At 38.8% G+C, this 23834-nt stretch overlaps 2 protein-coding genes across 5 annotated transcripts in view; both read right to left on the bottom strand.

Annotated features, from left to right (window-relative positions):
- Positions 1-10870, bottom strand: part of ALKBH3 (alkB homolog 3, alpha-ketoglutarate dependent dioxygenase) — a 138142-nt gene extending 127272 nt beyond the window's left edge. For 3 of the 4 annotated variants that reach the window (XM_081064399.1, XM_081064396.1, XM_081064398.1), the window contains exons 1-7: positions 10794-10870; positions 9561-9708; positions 9091-9194; positions 8066-8100; positions 5645-5692; positions 4638-4741; positions 3026-3114 (exon numbers count right to left, since the gene is read on the bottom strand). In XM_081064399.1, coding sequence (XP_080920525.1) covers positions 3026-3114; positions 4638-4741; positions 5645-5692; positions 8066-8100; positions 9091-9194; positions 9561-9639 — 459 coding nt within the window. In that variant the 5' untranslated portion in view covers positions 9640-9708; positions 10794-10870. Of the gene's footprint in view, positions 1-3025; positions 3115-4637; positions 4742-5644; positions 5693-8065; positions 8101-9090; positions 9195-9560; positions 9709-10565 lie in introns of all 4 variants that reach the window. The other variant, XM_081064397.1, reaches the window with a different exon arrangement.
- An 11378-nt stretch (positions 10871-22248) lies between these two features.
- Positions 22249-23834, bottom strand: part of HSD17B12 (hydroxysteroid 17-beta dehydrogenase 12) — a 137619-nt gene continuing 136033 nt past the window's right edge. The window contains exon 11 of the mRNA XM_081063862.1: positions 22249-23695. Within this exon, the coding sequence (XP_080919988.1) occupies positions 23591-23695 (105 nt within the window). The 3' untranslated portion in view covers positions 22249-23590. The remainder of the gene's footprint in view (positions 23696-23834) is intronic.

Genomic DNA, 23834 nt, shown 5'->3' on the forward strand with positions numbered 1-23834 from the left:
TCCACCATTACTTTTATACCATCAGTACAAATTCAACACAGTGGAAAGGCCATCTAGTCTTAGTATCATAAAAATAGTTTTCCCTTGTGGATTCCCAAAAATGATTTTGTGGATCCCCTCCAGGGTCTACAGGTTATACTTTAAGAACGGCCACATTAGAGAACCCCTTCAAAGTTCACGTTCTATGTGTGGTAGTGAAGGAATGGATGTGCAGCAAAGGAAAGCGTAATATTAAGTATATCCCATGGCTATTCTCAGGGAAAACCGCCAGGAAGCATATGTGGGAATCATCCAGCTTTGCTGTGATGGGGAAACCATGGTAAAGCTGGGATTCCTTGTTATGGATATTAGCATTAGATTCTAACTAGAGGATTTTTAAAAAATAAATGCGATAAGAACAAACAAAGCTTAGATCAATAAAACAGAAATATGATTACACTAACCTATGTTCAAGAGAATAAATTTCAAAGTGAAATTCCCTTATAATGTTAGCAAGCTGTATTTCCTATTGATTTTATGGCTTTAAGCTTACCTTCATGGAGATAAAGATCAGATGCTAGAATTACACTCTTAACAAGAAAAACAAGAATGTAAAGGAGGGAGCTATCTTTTCTGTAATGTGACTGAGAATCTAATTAGCACTTCCCTGACTTGCTTAAGGACTGAGTACTGTGATCACACCAAGTCTGCATTATGTTTCTCAGCGGGTATATAGTTTTTTCTTCATTATTTTCGGTGGTGAAGTAAGGAGAAAAAAGAGGATAATGAACTACAGGATTAATTTAGACTCTCCAACCAACACTCTATATACAGACTCCTCAGAACTCAATGTCTAAATTAAAATTCAGCGTCATCTCACTGTTTGGTGAAGACATTCTATCCTTAAAAGACATTTGAGGAAAAGAGTATGAGAAAATATGAATCACAGAAGTAAAAGGACCCATTCAGTGGATTTCAAACAGTGTTTTGTAAAGACCTAAGTACCACAGAGGTACCTCTGGAATTATGGCAGGAGAAAGGAAAGGCCCAGCCAGTCAAGAGACTCTTCTATGTTCATGTATTGGGTTCATGTAAGATTTAGTTTGAACAAACACTAAAAGAAGTTGAATAACCTATGATTAAATCTGCTCCTGTGCTACAGGATCTTAAGCTTGAGGTAATAATTTCAAAATTAAACAAGTATCCCTAACACACACATATACACATTAGTGAATTCCCCTTAAAAAATCTGAGAAAGGAGCATCTCCTTTGATTTTGTTTAAGATGGTGTATGAATAAACTAAATCTACTAGCGATAAACACAAGGTTATGAGCTAGCCAAATTTAAATTAAAGAATTCTAATTTGACAACCTTAATATCCAACAAAAGAAGCTTGCTTGAATAAATTTTGGTACACATTGATTATGGAATACTATGCGGCTATTAAATATGATGCTGAGAAAGAATACTTAGTGATATTAAAACATACTAATGATATAGTTAAATGAAATGTAGTACACAGAATTTATTTTACTCTCTACATATATTTGCCTAAAATAAAAAAATACTGGAACCAAAACATCAGGTAGAAGAATTATGCAAAATTTTAGTATTCTTCATGCATCTCTAAAGTTTCTAAATTTTCAATAAACACATATTACTTACATTCTAAGAAAAGGATTGTTGTCATTATAAAAAATTCTTTTGAAGTATTGCCAAACTGTCCCCCCAAGCATAAAAGGCCATTGTATTCAGGTCTTATGTGCCTTATGTTTATTATAAAGCAGTGGTTCTCGATTGGGGCAATTTTGCCCCCAGCAGAAGTCTGGCAATGCCTGGAGTCATTTCTGGTCATCACGATGGGGTAAGGGGTGTTTTCTGGCATCTAGTGGGTAGAAGTCATGGATACTGCTAAACAGCCTACAACACACAGGGCAGCCCCAACAATAAAGAATCATCCAGCCCAAAATGTCAGTAATACTAAGTTTGACAAATCCTGTTCTAAAAGATTAACTAAAACAAAGGAGAAGGAACTTGCCCACAGCCTGTTTAATCCTCAACTTCTCTGCTGTGACTGTTGACATGGAGGTAAACTAATTCTGACAGAAACACGGCCAGCAGTCTATGTTGGATTCACCTAATTCAATTCTTTTTTTCCAAATCAACCTCACATATAAAGGTCTCAACACTTCCCTGGATCATATTCTAAATGCAGCCTTAGACACCAAAACATTCAGTTATCTCCATATATGAAAAGCCATGTACTCTCCCACCGTCAATATTTTATCTTTTATTTTAGTAAAGTGGTAGTTTATGATTACAAATTACTAGAAGTTCTAAAATGTGTCACATTTCTGTTTATCCCAATGCTGTAAGCAAAACTCCATTTTCTTCAAAGTCTCTTTCCATAAAGTATAACACTATTTGCCAATGGCAAGATTCCAGGGACTAAGCAGAAAGCTATTTCTTGGATCTTAACTCTATCCTCTGGACAAGTTTAATTTATATGCTAGAATCTTTGTCTACTGTCATGGAAATTTTTAAAAATAAAAGAAGCAGTAGAAACAAGCCAAAGAAATGATAAGTTGGAAGTCTGAGAAGTGCAGCCATAGAACAAATATAAAGTCAACAAGAAAAATGCCAATTTTTTTCACAAATGGCAAAAGAGCCTGAGAAATGAAAAGAGACATTCTGACCTCATTGGCGAGTCATAAGGACTTGGCCCCACAGCAAATGTGTACCCGGGAATACACAGAAGGGCTACAGGTAGAAAAGCTTGGGAAAGAGGGAGACTAGGAAAAGAAATGGTTCATTTTCCTGAAATCCTGGAGTCTGGTTCTACTTTAGGGTAGTTCCAGTTTTTTTCTCATCCTCAGAATTCATCTATGGATCAAAAGCACAAAGACTCAGTGTTTGAACCCAAAGAGTTTTTTGAACAAGGAACCATCATGCAGTTCTGTAAGGTGTTTTATGTTATTTTACAGTGCTCTACATTTATAATGTATAGTCTATAAAACCATATAATACAACAACGTTCCAACATACGTGAGGATTTGGTTCCATAGTGATTCTTGAATAAGTGTAAGGAAGTTCTCCATACCAGGCTGTAAGTCTTGGTTGCTGGTAAGTTACATCTAAGGAAGAAAATACAGGGCCTTTGAAACGGTTTAATGCTACTTAAGGTGTACCTAATGAGTGCCAACCACTATGCCTGGCAATGTGCAAAAGTTATGAGAAATACAAAGGATGGGCTCGGACCCAAAGCCCCACCTTCACAGAGGACATGGGATTTCAGAAGTAGAATGGGTGAGAGCTAAAAGGAAGAAGACAAGAGAAGGTACCCTGGCAGAAACAGTCTGAGCCAAGGCTCTAAGGTGAGACTGTGTCATTTATTTGTGTCAGTTGTGACATAAATGAGAGTGAATGAGTCACACTGCAGAACAGTAGAGTTCAGACAGGAGGGTCTCATAAGCAGGATATGAAGTCTGAACCCTTGTTGATAGGAATCTGTGGCACAACACCCATACAAGGAACAAGGAACAAGATAAACTGTTTACCAACGTGCCACCGTTTTATGAGCCCCTTTGCTTCTGAATGAAGAAAAAAGTGTTGTGACCAACCATAGCACGTAGCTGATTTTAATCAGAAGATTTTTACGTACAACTGATTTAGAAAGGGAGTTATAGATAACTATTTTTCCACAGATCTATTTTTCCCACAATTGACATCAACCACTACAATAGTAAGAACAATAATAATAAAAGCAGCTAACATTCACTGAAGGCTTACTATATACCAGGCATTCTATTAAGTACTGATTATGCATTAACTCATTTAATTATCACAACAACCTTAAAAGATAGGTGTTATTATTAGCTTCATTTTGCAGATCAGAAAACCAAGGTCTGGAAAATCGTTTTACTGTAATTTGCTTATAATTAATTACTTTGAATGAGAGTCAGCAAAGCCAAGTCTGTCACCAAAAGCCAGGCTGGGAGTTAGGAGAAAAAGCTGACTCCTATTCTGATGTCTGAGTCACATAAACGAAGCCAGTCTGCCTCTTTCTTTACAGAAAATTTCACTTCATGTGCCAGGAAGGAATTGTGTGCTAGAGCACAGACTCCCCCCAGCGGCCACCTCTGGTATAGCAGGCACTGTTGCTTGTGGATGCCCACATAGAACAGGTTCCAAATCAGGTAATCTTTTCAAGTTCAGGAAGAGTACAGATGCTGAACCAAGAGAAGACTGGACTCTTTCAGTGAAACTAAAAAGAGACTAAAAAGCCTACAAGAAGGATCACGAAAGAACATGTCAAATAGAACCAGAAAAACGAAAGCTCTAGAAGTTTCTATGAAGAAAGAGGAAAGCTGACACCATTTAAAATAATAAATATAGTGAAGAAACATAAAGGGAGATAAGGATGTCAATCAGAACTTCCCATGGTTCCTTGAACTCCTATCCCATACGCCTGCCATGTTCTAAGAGCCACCTGTTATTTCTTCTGTCCCCTTCGACTATCTAAATCCTACTCAATCTCGGCATCTCAGGTAGAGTTTGAATCTCTAAGACTGGCTGTGGTGAAGAGGCAGTGGTATTAGAAAACATTTCAGAAAGAGAGAGCAGGAGGTAACCACTGCCATGTCAGAGACTGACTTACCCTCTCTGATGCCAGTCCTCTGTTTCCAGGGAATATCTTGACAAAGCTGTTCCAATGCCCTGTCAGCTTCTTTCAAGTCAACAAAGCCAGGATACAGGCGCACCCTTGAGCAGAAAGAACCATTATTAACTAAAGACCACAGACTCGGTTAGCGGAGTAAATGAATCTAGGTGATGTTCCTTTCATGTGCAGATGTAATCATCTGACCACTCCTCCCACAGCAACCGGAGCCTAGTGTGACCCAGGTCATGATGCTCCCGTTGTAAAATATATTCCTTTCCTGTTAAGACAAATAACAAAGGATAAAAGGATGCCCGAGGGCCCTTACAGACATGGTTTAAGTATTACTCCAGCCCTGCTTCGCTGTGAAAGTTTGGGCAACCTCTCTGAACCTTGGTTTTTCTCATCTGTGACATGAAGTGGATATCCACCTCATAGGATCACTGTGAAAAGTAGAATAATAAAATGCCTGGCACTGTGTTATTTTAACAACTGGTAGTCTTCTGAGATTATGCCAATGTAGGGAAAATAATCATTTATGACTGTATCAAAATAAAAATATCCAAACGAGGGTTTTTTTCTCTCATTGAATATACACGTATTTCAACAACGCAAACTCAGCTCAAAATCATTTTGGATATCCTTAAGAAATGCTCTGAAAGCACCTGGCACACTCTCTTGAACTTGACACTCTGAAGGTGCATTTGATTTTTTTCAAAGAGCCAAAGCTCACCTGAAGCCGTATGTGATTAGCAGTGAGATGTGACCAAAATAATGTGACTGGTTTTCTTGTGTGACTGTTAAACTTGCTTTAAAAGGCAGGTTCAAAAAAGGGTTATAACAATGGCTGCGCCATTGGACTAATTATAGAGACTGCTTCTAAGCAGATATGTAAGTTCTGATACATTTGTTTTAAATGTCTCATTATTTTCTAGTGACAATTAGTATACTCATGCATTAAGGTGATGCTTTCAAAATGCTTTAAAACAATGACTGATGTCACTTACCTAGATATGCCTGTGGGTGACAGGCTGATTTCATACACACCCTCTTTGCTAAAGAAACAGGAAAACAGACTTGTTAGTATCAAGCAAAACAATACACTCCACCCAGTGGAAGGGCTATCCTTTGGAGTTCCCCAAATCCTGGCTCACCAAAGTCATTCACAAGGAGGGTGTACAATGCGGGATACACAGGCCCACCTTCTTCTGCCACTGAGATAAGGGACAAGATGGTGGTACAAGGGACAAGATGGTGGTACAAGATAAGGGACAAGACGGCATTGGGAATAGAATCATGACAGAGATGAAGACTGTAATAAAACAAGTTCTAATCCTATCCCTTTATCTTTCACCCATAATTTAAGCTGATATAATCTAGGAATCTATCACATAAAGGGGTGCCAAACAGAGCACCCGTTTGGAGGCTCTGAAATAGGGACACATTCAATAGGTAGCAAGTACATCTCGAGGCTGAGCGTCTGTTGCTTTCAGATACATGTCTAATGAGGTGCCTCCTCTGATTAAAGTTCTTCAAAGGCCAAAGGCTCCCCACCAACTTTTCAGCATTGCATTTACGGTTCCCATGATGTAGCTGACCTGCTGACAGTTCCCGCTGATTGAACATCCTCCAGCAACCATTACTGCTTGGAATCTCCTGAATGTACCTCTGTGCTTCTAATCGTGTGCTTTTCTACATGCTGGAATGCCTCCCCACCATCCAGCATCCCCAAACTAATGCACCCCAGTTTTGGTCCAGTGGGAAGTCTAATTCATCCTTCAAAATCTCAGTTCAACATCACCTTCTATAAACTTCTCCTGACCTTTAATTCACCCAACTGTTAACATCTCATCCTTTGTGCTACCCTAGACCTTACATACAATTGGACTGTTTCACGATATACAGGATTACAATTTACCTGATTACATATCTACTTCGTTTACTAGACTGTGAGCGCCTGCAGGGCTGGGAATGGGCTATTATTGTCTCCAGTGCCCAGCACATAGTAGATGAGCAATAAAAGCTAACTGAATTTAATCAAATGTGCAAAAGTACAAAACTAGAAGATAATATAAAGGAACAGTTTTCACACCACTCTCTGCCATATGAGTTAGTAGTTCATGATCTCTAAGCTGGGCTCTTAGGTAAATGTGAGCCCCTCTGAACTAAAATGTAGGCAGAGCTATTGTCAGATATATTTAGTACATTTCTAAATGAGTCGCCTATAAAGTTTCCCAGAGTGTGAATACAATGTTTCAAAGAGATATATTTTGGGCCACACTTAGATGCTGGCTCACTTCGAATGTGGGCCACATTTCTGGCTCTTTAAAAAAAAAAAAAAAATCCAGCTTAGCTAATTCTAGATAACCAGAATTAACAAACCAGGTAGGGTCAGGTAGGAATGAATTCTGTCATTTGCTCTGACTTGCAAACTCACAGTTGCTCATTTTTTCAGCCTGAATGTCCCATCTATACCTTGTAACAAGTTTCATGATTTTGTTTATTTTCTTTATCCGCAAATGGAGGCAACATCACATCAGGTGTAACACAAAGGCTGTTAGAGCTAGTATATCGGGTCTTACATGATTATGTAGTCCAAATCCTTAATGTTCCAGACAAGGAAACTAAAGTCCAGAGAGATGGCAATAACTCACCTAAGGACTAGTTACATAGCTAACTAGTGGCAAGCCCACTATAACATACCCTTTCTGAAAGTATGATGACATTTGTGTCAGTTCCAAATTTTTCTAAGATATATACATCAACCTGCAAAGAACCAAATAGTTGAACAGACTGCTCATGAGCAATGTAACACATTATGCTAAACTGCTAAAATAAGAGGATGCTTTCTACTGGCAATTTATCTACGACATCAGATAGAAATTGAAAAGCAGGAAAAGAGTCAAGGCATCTTTCGTCAATTTTTGAAAAGAATGTTTTAGACACAAATCAATATAAGAGCAATGTTTCCTATCATTCAATTGCTCTAGAATAATTATGTGGTTTTAAGAAATGGACTGTAAGATCATCTAGATTTCTAGCAGCTTTCATAAGCATTGCTAGTAAAAGGGTACCTAAAGGCTTCTCAAAGACCATGTTTCAAAGACTCAGGAAAATCCCCTTCTGTCTTTACCTAGGAGGTACTTTAGCTATAGACGTATTAGTGAAATAGGGTCAGGAGATCTACACGAGACTCAGAGTTTAATGTCCGGATATCTTGTTGCATTTTCCATACCATCAGCAAATTTAGAAAGGCTTCTCAAAAAACCAGGTTTAAAGACATCTGAGATAGGAATATCTCAGCCTAAAATTAAGATACTAATTGGGCTGTTATCCATTCCATATGGAAAAAACCAGGGTTCGGGAAAGATCCAGGGCTTTCCATTTCAGCATGGGCAATAGTTACAGGAAGGCAGCAAATTACTTACTCAATCACTCGTGGCTCTGGAGTGCTGCGTACTACCTGCAAGAAAACAGGCAGATCTTACTCTTGGAACGGTGCTATTCTCGGGGACTTGCAGGATTACCATATCCTCTCATTTCTCGTCAAAATAAATCAGGTTTAAAACTATCCCTTTTTTATTCCAAGCTCTTACTATTGCACCAGAAACTCTTCTGTTTTTCTTAGAACTACTTTACAGTTACTAGTGGGTATTAAAAGATGATGAAATTAGAACTAATCCATTTTACTAACAGCCAGGAGAAAACCTTCTTTCCAGGAGATTTTTAAAAATAGAAGATATGCTATGAAGTAAGGGGTTTTAATCATTATTTATAAAATCATTACTACAGTGTTACACCTGATTTTCAGCTCTTTTTTTCACATTATTAAAAACAGTGCATTTTGGGGTGGCTGGATAGCTCAGTTGGTTAGAGTGCGAGCTCTGAACAACAGGGTTACCGGTGGTTTGATTCCCACATGGAGCAGTGAGCTGCGCCCTCCATAACTAGGCTGCAGGACAACAACTTGACTTGGAACTGATGGGCCCTGGAGAAACACACTGTTCCCTAACATTCCCCCCCACCAAAAAACATTTTAAAGAAAACCAAAACAACAGTGAATCTTCACTATGTTTTGCATTTTGCTTCAGTGAAAAAAAAGCTAAAAAATCAGGCATTGTAGTAGCCGAAATTTCAATTCCAGAGACATCTGCTACAATAGCACTGGAGACAGCGTGGTTTTAGGACCATTAGAACTTAATCAATGCAAGCTCTAGTTATGGTATAAACTCGAACCTCTAGTCATGGTATAGCTTCCTTGCCAAAAACGTGGGAATTATATATGCCCATAAATTAGGGGCAGACTACACAGAATTCACAGACATACTAAGAAGTATTACAGTCCTTTGAGTCTCCTTTTATTAGTGAATTTATTCAGTTATTATCTGAGTGTCTACTATAACATCGCTTTTACAAACAAATCTTTGGTACTACTGAAGGAGAAACAATTTACCTGCTGGGGTTCTTTGAACACAAACTGTTTGTCTGACAGATGATGCTCCTGGTTTGTCCAGGTCTGACCAGTTCTCTGGTGGAGATGGCCCTTAGCAGTGGTAGCTGGAGTGAGAGAGAGAGAGAATAGAATCAAACCAGGGGAAAGGCTGCTCTCATCACCTTGTAGTGAGCAGGGACCAATACAATCCACTTGTATGACCCCTATGACATCTAGAAATTAATTAGTAAAGTCTATCGAAGACCTCAACACACAACTGAAAGGTGTGAGAGTCGTGACTAAATATGGGGAACAGTAAAGATCAACTCTTAGCTTACTGTCAACAAAAGAAGAAAAACTATCAGCCACATTTTAAATAATCCTTTAGCATCAACTGAAATGGGAGTCCTTTATAAACCAAAGGAATATAAATAAAAGAGGGTGATAATTATCCACATTCACACATGTGTGTGATCCCCACAGGTTCTTGCCTGGCTGAGCAATGGCCTGGCTCTTAGCAGAGCCAGCCCAGGCTCCCTGCACTCGGGCTCGCCGTCTTCTGTCGTCCATGTTGACCAAAAAGGCTTCTGGCTCTTAACTTTCAGATCTCATTTCTGATTCAAACCACACAATGGTTATCTGTTTAAAAAAAAAAAAAATTCTTTTAGTTGGAGTTGTGAGAACTTTTACTATTAAGGGGCAACTATAATCCTTTCAGGCAGAAGAGATGGCTCAATAGCAATCAGAGCTTCTACACAAAACCAACTTCTGTTAGCCCCACATGTCAATCAAGGAATCTTTAGGGCTGCTGGCTTGACGGTTTACCATTTGCCATCTTATAATATTTTCACTTCATTCACAAGCAAGTGCACGTTAAGAAATTCTAAAACCAGGATTATAAATAACATTACTCTTATCGGGCACCAAGAGCAACACAAGGAAACTAATACTGCGCCTACACGGACACTGAGAAATAGGCTACGGCTCGGTTTCCAAGAACATTTCCATACCCCATTATCACGGGCCGCGGCATCACACTTCCCTGGAAGCTTGTTAAAAACACCCATCGCCTGTGTCAGAGCCGATGTAGGATGGACACAGGCGTTTGTCTCTGCAACAAGCGTGTGGGAGATGATGACAAGCAGGTGTGTGTGAGACCACGGTTACAGGGCTCACTCACAATCACTCGGGAAATCAAGCGCAGGTAGATTACCATTCACATTTTTTTATGGTCCAGTCTTCTGCTATGTGAAACGGCCATTAATACTTACTTGACATTGTTGCCGGTAAAATTTTAGTTCACAGCATATGCGGGAGCATGCAATTACAAACAAACAAAACAACAACAATAATAAAAAAAAAACCACCACAGGGAGGTGCAGGCCCCATGTTTTGAATCGATGACCCATTGCTTTATGGGTTTATCTAAGACAGTGTCGTATGTCAGCTCCTCAAAGGTAACAGACGTATTTTGTAGCTTGTTTAGCTACCTTCACCTTTTTGAACCCCCGTTTCTTCCTCTGTCAGGGTTGAACTGCAGATTAAACGAGCCTCACGGGTGAGAGAGAACTGGTCCTCAACCGATTGAGCAACTTTCCCTCCTTTAGTCCCTTCTCTTCCAAGAGGCTCGGAAGGAGGGGCCGCAGGTCGCCTGGGAAGGGACCACAGGAGCGCTTCCCACAATCCCCGCCCCAGGCACCCAGCGGTAACCCCGCAGGCCGCACCTGCCTGGGGAGCCCCGCACGCAGGTTCGAAACCGCTCACTCAGACCTGCTCCGCCGCCTGCAGTCAGGGGAACCGTAAGAGTGCGGCACCGCCTCCAGCAACTCCCAATTACAGGCCGCGGCGTCCGGCACTTCCTCTTACGCCACGCGTCGCCATCGCCACTTCCGGCGCCTTCTGCTGGAGTCCGGGCAGCGCCGCGTCCCCGGCTCGCAAAGGGCCGGTTCTCTGAAGGTGCCGAAGGGTGGCCCGCAATGGGAGAACACAAGGTTTGAGGGTTCGATAGAGCCCCGTGAGGAGCCGGGATATGGCGAAGGTGGGAATGAAGACGTGTTTCCTAGGCCGAGATCCCTCTGGATATCCGGCCCCCGCCAACTGCAGGCGTCCAAGCATCTTTTTCCGCCTACCAGCTAGTGGAAGGGCAAGGGAGTTGGGGAACCAGGTGCTAAACAAAAGCATGTGTTTTGTCCTGAAAGCCATTGAGAGTCTGAGAGGCACCTCCTGTGTTCCCGTTGCAGGCTGTGCATACCTCGATCAGGAGCACTGAACAAGAGCACGTCCTGTTCTTCGTGGCTCTCCAGTGCTAAGCAAATTTTGCTTGAGTGAAAAGACCTAAGTTTCAGTCCAGACGCCACTATTTACTACGTGTATAATCCAGGGCAATTTCTCTTTTTCTTTATAACATGAGCATACCTCCTGTTGGATTAAATAAGATAGTGTGTGTAAAGAATTTAGCATGATGCATGGAACGCAATAGAAACTCTTAATGTTAAGAGTGTCTTCTCTACACCTCATCTGAGTTCTTGAGAAATATCTTTAAAGTGACCACGGTAAACCATGTGTCTTACTCTGAAAATATCAAAAGTAGCACTGAATTAACTATTTTGTGTAAGTTATTCTTTAAGATCTATCAAAGTTTAGTCACTGTGAAAGTATTTAAAATAAGCTTTGTTTATATCACTGCCCACCTGCAGGGAGTTCGGTGTAACCCATCAATGTACCTATATTGTTGCTACTACCAAATCTAATTTTCGCAGCACCCATTATTCTTTGTTATACTTTGTGACGTTGAAGGAAAAATGATTTATCCTAGAACTGAAAGGAGAGAACAGGAGCAAGGCCAGACTATAATTTACACCCCTCCTTCCCCCCATCAACTAGTAATTTGTCAGTGTCTGTTTCTGATTCAGAAAACTTGGCTTTATCTTCCAAAGGATGTAATTTCTTTCCTTTTCAATGATTGTTGAGAACAGGAACAAAGATGTCTGGATTGAGAAGTCCCTAAAAGTAGTGATTAACGCCTCCAAGTAGAACACTTCTCAAACAATCAATACATGGCCCACTTGCATCCAAAATAAATGCACTTTTAACAGAATCACCTGTAGTTTTACCAAGTGCCCAAGGTGACCCTGATACACAGAATGTTTGAAAATCTTCAGACATTTGTAGGGTGACAGATTGTTCTCGTTTGTCTGGGAATGATGGGTTTCCCAGGACACAAAACATTTAAGTGCTAAAGCCAGAACAATCCTGGGCAAACTGTTGATTACTCTAGATACATGTGAGTATATAGTATTAGAAACATGTTTTTGATGCATCTTGGCATCCTGGGTTTCCTCATTTCTGTTTGCAGGATTTGTTTTTATTAGGAGGTGGTGATGGAGACCATGGAGAGGGAATGGAAGTGAGGTGTGTTGCCAATTATTATTCACTGCACTGCTTGCGATACTGGAACATTTCTCCTTTGCAATTTGGCCCATTGTTAAGCTTCATCAGTGGAGGGTGCTGGAGGGACAGGGGATAGGAGGAAAGGGTTCTTTTTCCTGATTCCAGTGTGCTCTTCTCTGTGGGAGGCTTTGCAAATGTACCTCTCTGTGGGCTGAATGGCCATGTTACTTAAATTTACAGCCTTGTTAAGTTTCTCTTGTGAAGTTAAAGCATGAATTGGGAAGAAGTGGGATCCCAAGACTTGAAATAGGGACATCTGCTTGGGCCTAGATGAAACTGACAATCTTGAACACCCAAGTTACCCTGAGTTTCCGTTGGCAGTGGAAGTAGCCTGCAATCCTATGTCATGAGACTAGTCATTCTTTGCTTGAAAACCCTGTGAAACCCTCACCTAGAGCAGATGACTTGAAAAATACAGCTTACGTCTATACTTCCTGACGGGGGAGTGCTTCCAGATTTGTGCCTTTCTTAATGCTGCCTAGAGGTAGGTTATCTTAGAGCTACTTTAAAGTGGCTGCGCTGTCTGCTATTTCTGTATTTTCAGTTTTCCTTTTTCCCTGTAGGTAATTCCCTATCACGGCTACTAGTTTATTCCTGTTTGAATTTCTACATAGTTTGTATTCTATTTGAGTCCTTACTGTTATGGTATAATTGTGCTGTCAGGGATTGGGAGCAATGACCATAAGTGGCTGGCCCCAGGGTTAGCCTTTAAACTGTCAGTAATCGCTCTGCCACTGATTTGAACCCTATGATCCCTGGCCCTTTGCTCTAGTGCTCCTCTTGTTTCTTTACCTGACATAGCACTCCTAAAGTCCTAGTGGTTTCTGCTGGTTCGTTGCCTCACTGCTACTCTGACACAAGTGTTTCTCAACACATGGTTGGAAGACCATCTGCGTTAGAGTCACATGGGCTTGCTTATTAAAAAATGGATTCCAGGCCCCCATCAAGATTCTGACTTAATGGGTCTGGGGAAGGGCCAAGCAATTGGCATTTTTTCCAGTGCCTTGTTTCATTTTGCAAGAACATTCCAAGAGTTCTTTCTGCCTTGCCCAGCTGCCTGCTTTCTCCAGGTGATCACTTTTCCACTCAAGTTATCTCATCCCCTGGATGGCGAAGCTGATGTATACTCTGAGTGCTGGTAGCTCTGAGAAATTATTCTGAGTAAGCTACACTCTGCAGCCTATTTTCAGTTGCCGATTTTCACACCAGACGCTTGCCGAACATTACCTGTTTCAATCATGTGCCACTTGCAGAGCGCCTGCTGCTGAATTCCTGAGAAAATGCAATCCAGGGAAAATAATGGCACATCATGCTAATAGCTCTCAGTGAAGGTGTCACATAGAGAAATTCCTAGCCTGTGTCTCACTGCCAAAGGCTTAGTGGTTCCCATCTTGAGGACGGAAGGTGGGAGAGGAATCTGCCAACTCTACAGCGTATTTGTGTGGAGGCTTTCAAGTTTTGGCCAGCTTTAAACAACACTGAGGGAGAGAATATGCTTCCCCAGATTCCAGACAGGAACTCCTCCTGTTCAATGCCAGCAAGATTGCAGGTGCTGCCAGAGATAAAATCTTCCAGGAACCACAGTGTAAACTATGTAAGGTACAATTAAACAGTGTACTTGGATGTGAAATTGTGGAAAGCAGACACAAATCCGGGACAGGGCAAGATCACTAGAGGTTATAGTCATCGATGAAATTTTTATGGCAAACTGGGAGTTATGGCAAGATTTGAAAGTATGTAGCATTCAGATGGCTCAAAGATATTCTGATAGGGACACTGCCCTTAAAAAGAGTAGGCAACATTTCCCCATTCTTATTTCTACACAATAGCAAATAACGTTAACATTTCTTGAGTGTCTTTCATTCCAAGTGCTATTCTAATAACTTACATGCAGACGCTGATCTAATTTTCAGAGCAGCCTTATGATATACGTAGTCTAAATATTAGTCCCATTTACAAAGGAGAAAACTGAACCATAACACTACATGACACCACCATCCCACTGCAAATACAGGGCAGTATGAAAGCCACACTAGGAAAAACAGGACTGTTCCTGGAATGATATATGGAGCCATCTCCTGAAACCTCAAAGCTAATTTCTTTCAATGACTTCAAAAGTGAAGGGTTTGAATATGAGAATTCTCTGTATGTTCTGCTCAATTTTTCTGTAAACCTAAAACAACTCTTAACTATACAATGTAATTTTTTTAAAAGTCAATTTAAAATATCCAAATTGAAGCACACAGAGAAAAAAGACGGAAAACCCAATGGAGGCTTCTAGCAGTATGGCTGAATAATACAACAAAATTCTGGCTAAATGAGAACAAACACACTGACTGATCATCAAGTCCCTATGAATGCCAGTTAGAAGTTGTGTGTACGCCTCCGCTGTTCTCGGCAGAAAGTTAAAATTTTCCCTTTGTTCCATAGCATACCTATTATCTTACATCATACCGAGTCCCTACCTAGAAGAAATGTAAAACAAGTTATTACCAAAGTCTTGCAAAATGAATTTGTAACCACTCCATACAATTTAGTACAAGGCTGGCGTCATAAAAAGTGACATCTCCAAAGGCAAGAAAAACCACACCAAAAGGGAAAAAAGGTATGAGAAACTGAAATCAGAGCTAGAAGCAGTGAGCAGTAAGAAAATAAGAAATTTTTGCACCTTGTTGGAGGGTGGTCAAAAATTTGGTGTTGCCCCTTTGGAGAAACACCAAAACCAGCATTTGGAGCAAGAGAGTAAGTCTTGGAATCAGTAGGAGGTGAGAGAACTAAGCCTGAGACTCCTGCACTGAGGCAGGTACCTCCAGTGGAGCAAGAATGGTGCAGGTTGGTATTGTTCCGAAGCTGCTGGAAGAAGCAAAAAATTATTTTTGAAGAACATCCCAACTTAGTCCTCATGCTTCTTCTCCAGATTAAAACCAACCAAACAGGACTTCAAAATTAAAATACCAAACACAGAAGAAAACAAACCACTGTGAATGACGGTCAGAAGAAATACAAACAATAGATTTACACTCTAAGAATTTCAGATAATGAAAATCATCAGATATGGAATATAAAATACCAATATATAAAATACTTTCATAAAATTTTAAAACTGAATGTAAAAAATGAGCCAGCGTTAAGAAACTATCAGGAATGACCAGGCATATTTAAACAAGAAGCAACTAAAACTTTTAAAAATGAAAAACATAACTGAAATGAAAAGCAAGGAATACCTTTAACAGCAGATCAAATATATGAAGAATGACAGAACTGGATGGAACGTAGATGCAAACAAATTACGTGGCACGCGACTCAGGAAGACACGGTGGAAAAGACGAAGGTGAAGAGTCAGAATGAAGACGACATAACTAGAGACTCAGACAGAGACAGAATTTTTCAGACGTGACAAAAGACTTGAATTCTTAGAAGCAGGAAGCATAATATAAACCTATAAGGATACATTTTTAAAATTCCACACGGAGATACATTGTCATAATATTAAGCAACACCAAATCAAAAGGTACCTTAAAAAAGTCATCAGACATATTCTACATCACCTATAAAAAATGCCATAGACACTGACTTCTGAACGCCAACAGTGGAAGCCAGTCAGGGAGATGATCAGGTACTTCATTCACGTTAAGATACCATTCACTCTAAGTCACATCATTACTTATAAAAGACAGCACCAACAAAGAAAAAAATGGTGCTAATTAAACTATGACATGCACCAGAAGGAAGGTCTGAGATGCAAGGGAGGTGTACAAAGAAAAGTAACCTTGTGGTAATTTATTTTATACCAACATGTTTGTATAAAATGGTAACATCTAATTTATGGGGCTAGAAAAAAACAAAATACTAGTCCACAGAAACAAGTAAGTCAGGAAAGGGTTGGTCAGAATTATGTGCTGAAGACCATGTATTATTAAAGAAGGGGTTATGATTCCAGATAACTTTAGATTGAGTATGCACTGAAAAAGTTCAGCAGAAAACACAAGAAAAATAGAGTGCAAAACTTTCAAATTAGTATAGGGGAAGACATGGAATAAAAAAACAAACCACTCAAGAAGGGAGGAAAAAGCATAAAAGACAGTAACCAATAGCACTAAATAATATAAGTTTTCATGTTTTAGGAATCATAATAAATGCAATTGGAATCACTTTGCCTATAAAAGGCAGATTGCAAAATTTTTAAAAATCCAGGTTTATTTGGCTTACAAGAGACAAAGCTAAAATAGAAACACCTAGAAAAATAGAAGGCAGTTTTGAAAAATACATACTGCTAAATACTATCAAAATAAAACAGAGGTAGCTCTATTGATATCACAGAAAACAAATTTTAATGTAAAAAGCACTAGCAATAAATATGTCACTACATGGTTAAAAAAAAGAGTTGAACTCATCAGGAATACATAAGAATTCTAAAGTTTATTCATTTCACAAGATAGCCTCAAAACATATAAAGCAAAAATTGATAATGGGAAATTGACAAATTCATGCTTACAGTTAGAGAATTCAAAACACCTCTCAATTACTAATAGGTCAGGCAAACAAGTTTGTCAAGATGTGGGAAGATTTGAACACTACAAGATTGATGAAATGGACATATATAGAAAATAGAAGTAAACATTGTTCTAAGCAAATATGGTATATATAAAAATTTGGTGATACCAAGATATATAGGTAGTCTCATAAAATTTCTAAAAATAGGTAATAAAAGTTTACATTTGTATTAGTTTCCTATGGTTGCTATAACATCACCAGAAACTCGCGTAAAGCAGGGCTATTCTCTCACAGTTCTGGAGGCCAAAGGTCCATCAGTTTCTAGGCTAAAATCAGTGTTGGCAGGGCCTGCATTCTCCAAAACCTCCAGGGGAGAATCCGTCCCTTACCTCTTTCCAGCTTCTGGTGGTTGATGGCATTCCTTGGCTTGTGGCTGCATCATTCCCGTAGCTGCCTCTCTGGTCACACTGTGTCCTCTTCTGTGTGTAATCTTTCTCCGCTTCTCTCTTATTAAGGATACTTGTGATTGCAGTTAGGTCCCATGTGGACAATCTCAGAAAATCTCAAAATCCCTATGGTAATCATATCTGCAAAGACCCTTTTTAAAGTAACATTTACAAGCATATGTTTTCTTTGTGCCAAACTGGATTCTGAGCACTTCAAAAACACTAATTTTGGCTTACAACCACCTCTGAGATAGGTGCTATTAGTATTCCCATTTTTCAGGTGGCAGAAATTGAGGCAGAGAAAGATTATAACTTGCCCAAGCTATAACATCCATGTTCTCTGACCACAGTGCAATTATTTAAAAATCAGTAATGGGGTTTGTAAAAACTTTATTTTGAAATAATTTAAGATTTACAGGAAATCTGCAAAAACAGGACAAAGAATTTCCATATACCCTTCACCTAGATTCTCCAAATGTTAGTTTTACCACAGTTGCTTTATCATTTTCTGCATGCATAATTTTTTTCTAACCTTTGGAGATTAAGTTGCATATAGAATGTGTCATTGTCCCTAAGTACTCTAGTATGCCTTTCCTAAAAAACAAGGACTTTTCCTTAGATAACCACAGCACAATGATCAAACTCAGGAAATTAACATTGCTACAGGGCTATTATCTAACCTACAGACCTTACTCAATTTCACCAATTGTCTCAAAAAAGTCCTTTGTACAAAAAAAAAAAAAAATTTTTTTTCCTCAACTAGGATCCAAGCCAAGATCAAGTGCTGCACTTACGTGTCAATTTCTTTAGTCTTCTTTAATTTGAAATGTTTGACAAATAATAGGCTTGTTATTTTGTAGAACATCCCTCGATTTAGGTTCTTCTTATATTTCTCCTTAGTTAGGTCCAGGTTATACATTTGTGGCAGGAGTACGATGTAAGTGATGTTATATCTTCAGTCCATCATATCAGAATGCGCATAAATTCTTATTAATGGTGACACTAATACAAGTTATTTTTAAAGAACTACATTTATAAAAACTTAAATCTGTGCTTTTAAAAACACATTTCTAAATAATTCATAGGTCAAAGAAATCATAATGTAAATTTTTAAATATTAGCACTGAATTGTGTGTATGTACGTTTGTGGACCCCCCACACACACATTGTGGGGTGTAGCAAAAGATAATCAATTAAACTTAGAGCCTTAGATGTCAATGTAAGAATAAAAAAAACACTGAACATGAATGAACTACATGTCCTATTTATGAAAAAAGAAAAAGAACAGAATAAACCCCCAGGAAGCAGGAGCACATAAAAAGAAAAGGGCAGAGAAGATCAGCAAAGCCAAAAGTTGGTACTTTAAAAAGATTAATAACATAGACAAACTTTTGACAGAATGGTCAAGGAAAAGGAAGACACAAAAAATATCAGAAATGTAAATATAAGTACATATCCAGCAGAAGCTTAAAAAATATGAAAGTCCTTGAGTTACTTTATGCTAATAAATTTGAAAAATATATGAGTAAATGCTTAAAAAATGTTTTTCTTTAAAACTGACTCAAGGAAAAATAGAAACCCTGAGTGGTCTTATTACCATTAAAGCAATCAGTGTAAAATTTTCCCACAAATAAATACTAGGGCCAGATGGTTCTTACCAACTTTCAAAGAAAAGATTGTTCCAATCTTTTACAGATTCTTTCGGAGAATAGAAAAATAGGCAACACTCCCCATCTCATTTAACAAAGTTATAAACTTGATGTGAAAACCAGGTAAGTATGAGAAAGACTGCAAGCCAATTTCCTAAATACAGATGTAAAAATTCCTAATAACTGAATTAAGCAGTGTATAAAGACAGTGAAATGTGACCAAGAATGTAAAGGTAATTTAATACTAGAAAGTCACAGCCAAACTAAAGCAATTTCTCTGAAATCTTCAGGGAACAGATCACCTAGCGTATACTTCAGTATATACGGTATGCACTCTTAGCTCCTCTTGCAACATACCAGGTACTCTCTCTCCTTGGGCTCTTTGCACGGGCAGATCTTCCTGACATGCCCTTCCCTCAGGTAACTGAAAGGTTCGCTCAAACCTATCTAGTCAAAGCCCTGCGCACACGAAGGCCTGCTCTGAGTTCATTATTCAAAATCACAAGCCCCCACCCCCACACCGACACGCATCCATTCCCCATCCTCCTTACCCTGCTTCATTTTTTTCTGTATCACATGGCACTTACACTACATTATCATTCCGTTTGCTTATTATCGGCCTCCCTCCTTTGCTCCCCCCCCCCCACATCCCAGCTCAAATGTAAGAAGTATTGGGGCAAGAATTTTTGTCTGCTGTGTTCACTGCAGTTTCTCCAGCACCGAGAAGAGTAAATGGCAAATGGGTGGTACTTGATTAACACACACAACAGCATGTCCAGAAACTTAGGTGACAAGGAAGGCAAGCTTGCCTTATATCGTTTTAGGATCACCTTGTGTAGTACCCAGCTTGCTTAGTTTTCAATGACACACATACAAGGAAAGTGGACAAAGTTGTAACATGCTGTTCATTCCATTAAAATTTTTCATCTAATGGCTCACACCAGACACAATGTTCCATTTCTAGATGTTTTATATAAATCTCAATAAAAAAGAATTACCTTTCCACAAGGAAATTTAAATTCTGTCCATATTTATATATTTTGCAACATGAGATGATTGACACAAACATGCAAATCTAAAATATTAGAATGTCACAAAGTAGTGAGTATTGAATTTTTAAAATTAACTTAGTTTCCAACATATTAAATAAAAAAGCTTTGATGCATTTGTTTTGACATTGGTAAACTACAGAGCAAAGTAGCAGAATCCAGGACCACCTAAATCACATGTAATTTTTTATGCCAGTAGACCTAAGAAATTATACTACTATAATTTAAGTACCATAGTACTTTATAGTACTATAAATTTAATTTAAGCTCATTTCATTCTAAGGTATCATTATCACAATATTTTTTTTCTTCCATACTGAATCAGCACCATTTGTTTTGGTATCAGCATTGATGTTCACTCCATATAAAGTTCAGTTCTACTATATTTCAATGCAATAAACATCAAATGAGAAATCAGAATTCATCTTTTCAGGGCAGGACCACATTTGAGGAAATGGAGACCAGTAATATCACCTTCAGCATTTACGAGGTGTGATCAAAAACTATGGTGAATATTTAAATTAAAAAAAATTATTACAGTAAAAGACACATTGCAATTGATCTCTCTCAAAACACTACCCTTCGTTTCAAACACACTTATTCTCATTGTTCTTGCCACTTTCTGAAGCAGTTCTGGAAGTCCTCTTTTGTGTCTTTAGTTGTGCCTCGATGTCCTGAATCGATTCAAAACGTTTTCCTTTCATGGTCATTTTGACTTTGGGGAAGAGTGAGAAGTTGCACGGTGCCACATCCAGTGAATAAGGTAGATGAGGACACACTGTAATGTTTTTATTTGACAGAAATTGCTGTACCAAAAGCAATGTGTGACACGAGTCTTTCCATTGTGATCACAAAATATGGCAAAAGCAGCTGCCGAGTGCCATCCAACGGAAAGGCAGGGATCTTCAATACAGGAAGCAATGTGTCGAACCTTGGTAACAGTGTGACATGTTTCAACTTGTTCGGTGCCGTCAGTTGGGTGTGAACTACAGTTGAGAGAAAGTGTGTTTTCAGTGCCGTACATCCTCCTCCATCATAACAACACTCCATGTCACATTGCTTCTGGTACGGCAATTTCTGTCAAATAAAAAATTACAGTGTGTCCTCATCCATCTTATTCATAGGATCTGGCACCATGACTTCTGGCTCTTTCCCAAAGTCAAAATAACCATGAAAAGTCAAAATTTTGAATCAATTCAGGACATCAAGGCAGCCATGACAGCACAATTAAAGACACTCATGAAAGAGGATTTCCAGAACTGCTTCAGAAAGAGGCAAGAACGATGGGATAAGTGTGTTCAAAGCAAAGGGAAGTATTTTGAGGGGATTAATGGCAATGTGTCTTTTACTGTAATACATTTTTTTTTTGTATTTAAACATTCACTGTATTGTTTGATCACACCTTGTATTTATTCCCCATGCATGTGGGGCTGACACAAGGACAAATCAGAATGGCACAGATCATTGTGTGTGCGGGACAGTTCCTCTCATGTACCCCCCCTACTATTTCACTGAAAGAGCAATGAAAGAACACTAAATTAAAATCTGCTTTCTATGTTGTGAGGTGAGCTGATTCTACATAAATAATCAATAATACTATTTTCTGCTCTACTCATTGGGTTCAAGCTTTAGCATACATCAGACTATAAAATCAAGTCTATATAAAGTTAAGTCTAAAAATTATGTTTCACTCTTTCGAAGGGTTTGAGAACACCAGTTTCTTTTAGTACACTTATTCTTCATGTGCCTGGAAACATAGATTTTTCATTTCATCATCTTTAACCTTGAGCGTCAAATACAAGAGGCTATTTGCTAAGCTGAAGCAGTCAAATCATAGCTCAGAAGTTTTGAGATTGCTAAGGGATTTCCTAACCAGAATACAATTATTTTCTAACTGGATAAAAAGAATTTCGAATACTTGTAAACCAATCCCTCCCGGCCTCTACCAACTCTCCACGAATAGCCAGCATCACAACAACCAACCAACCAACCAACCAACCAACCAACGACTACGTGAAATCAAATGAAGTACTGTCCAGGTTACTATGGTTTCACCATGTCTACAACAAAATGAGAGAGAGAAAGGCAATGTGTTTTTCATAGAGTTAAATTTATTCAATTTAAATGACTATTCCTTATTCTGAAATTATGTTCTTCCTACTTTCTGTATGCTAAAAGGTCTTGTGTTTTATATAATGATGGCAATTTGGTTTTTCTGTTTTTGTTTTATGTCGTTAGCTGACAAAATTAAAAGCTAGGAACACATAAACCACCCAATTTAATTTTTGCCCCCCCGAATTTACTGATGCTGAAAACCCAGAGCCTTGGAACCACAGCCTAGGTAAAGACCTACTTTCTCGGTTGCATGTTTCTCAATATTGAATTATTTCTTGGCCATTTCCCCAAACAAGTTATGCAGCAGGATAAAAGTAAGTCTTAATTTCCATTAAGCCAGTGTAAAAGGGGTTCTTAATTTCCAGCACCAAAGAAATATATTTTCAATCAACTCCATAGCATCTTTCATTAGAAGTAATTATATCAGTATCTATAGGGTACCAATTTAAAAATATAATGCCACTTCTCTGATATCATTACTGTTCTATGAGTAGCCTGTTGTCACAGATGTAAGCGGTATTAATGCAGTGTGGAAACCAGGTGCCTAGGTCCAAGCAGGCTACTTTCCTGGGTCAGGGTTCAGCGACACCATCGGTGGCTGCCAGTCTAATGTACCTTTTGTCTTGTTTTCTTTGTAAATCATAACATATAGCATTCAGTATTTACATACATTTAACTGAGAAGAAAATGTATCAGAGAAAACCATATTTTCATGGGCTTCGTGTCAAAAATTCCCTATTTCATGAATTATTTTTGTGTCATTAGCTACCTTTGAGAAAGAACAGTTCCGTATAAATGTATAAACTGGGACATGCTTTTAGAGAACCTTACAAAGAGCCATGTACATTGCAGTATGTCCTCCCATAAGTGAATCAATTGATCTCCACCCCTGAAAGTGTTAAAAACAAGAAAGAGTAGCTGGCCATGACTTTTTAAAGAATGTTTCAGAGGAAATACAAGAATCATCATCATTGGCATTTGGGGCCTGATGAAAATGTGGAGCATACGTCTGACTCTATCAATCTATGATTTGTTATCATCCTGCTTCTGCCTATTAAGCTGTTCTTGCTAATATTAATTCTATATCCAATTGATATGAGCATTTATGTTAAACTTCAAAACAACTCCTGGTAGCATCCAGAATATATGTCAGGAACTCCTGAAAGAAACTTCTGCTTTCTTCCCAATTCTGACCACATTTCGCCTTATTAGTAACGATTAAAATGACAGCTGAAGCTCTTGGAGCTGGTGGGCGACTCGCAGTGAACGTGCCCAGGCTGGAGCATCTAGCCACGTCACTCCATGCGCTTATCAATGCTTAGTTCTTCTTGGCCTTCCTCAGATAGCGAGCCCGCGTAGACTTGACAGAACGCATGACGACATTAAGATATAACCAGGAAGGCAAGGTTGAGATGATTGTACCCTAGGAAAAGAAATGGAGAGATACGTAATTGTAGCCTACAATTAGAGCTAAATTAAAGCACACGATCATGGTTTACTATAACACTGTTTTATTTATAGGTAGATTTTTAAAGTTCTTGAGTGTTTAAAATAAAATGGAT

The sequence above is a fragment of the Rhinolophus hipposideros genome (assembly GCF_964194185.1).
Source record: "Rhinolophus hipposideros genome assembly, chromosome: 10".
Lineage (NCBI taxonomy): Eukaryota > Metazoa > Chordata > Mammalia > Chiroptera > Rhinolophidae > Rhinolophus > Rhinolophus hipposideros.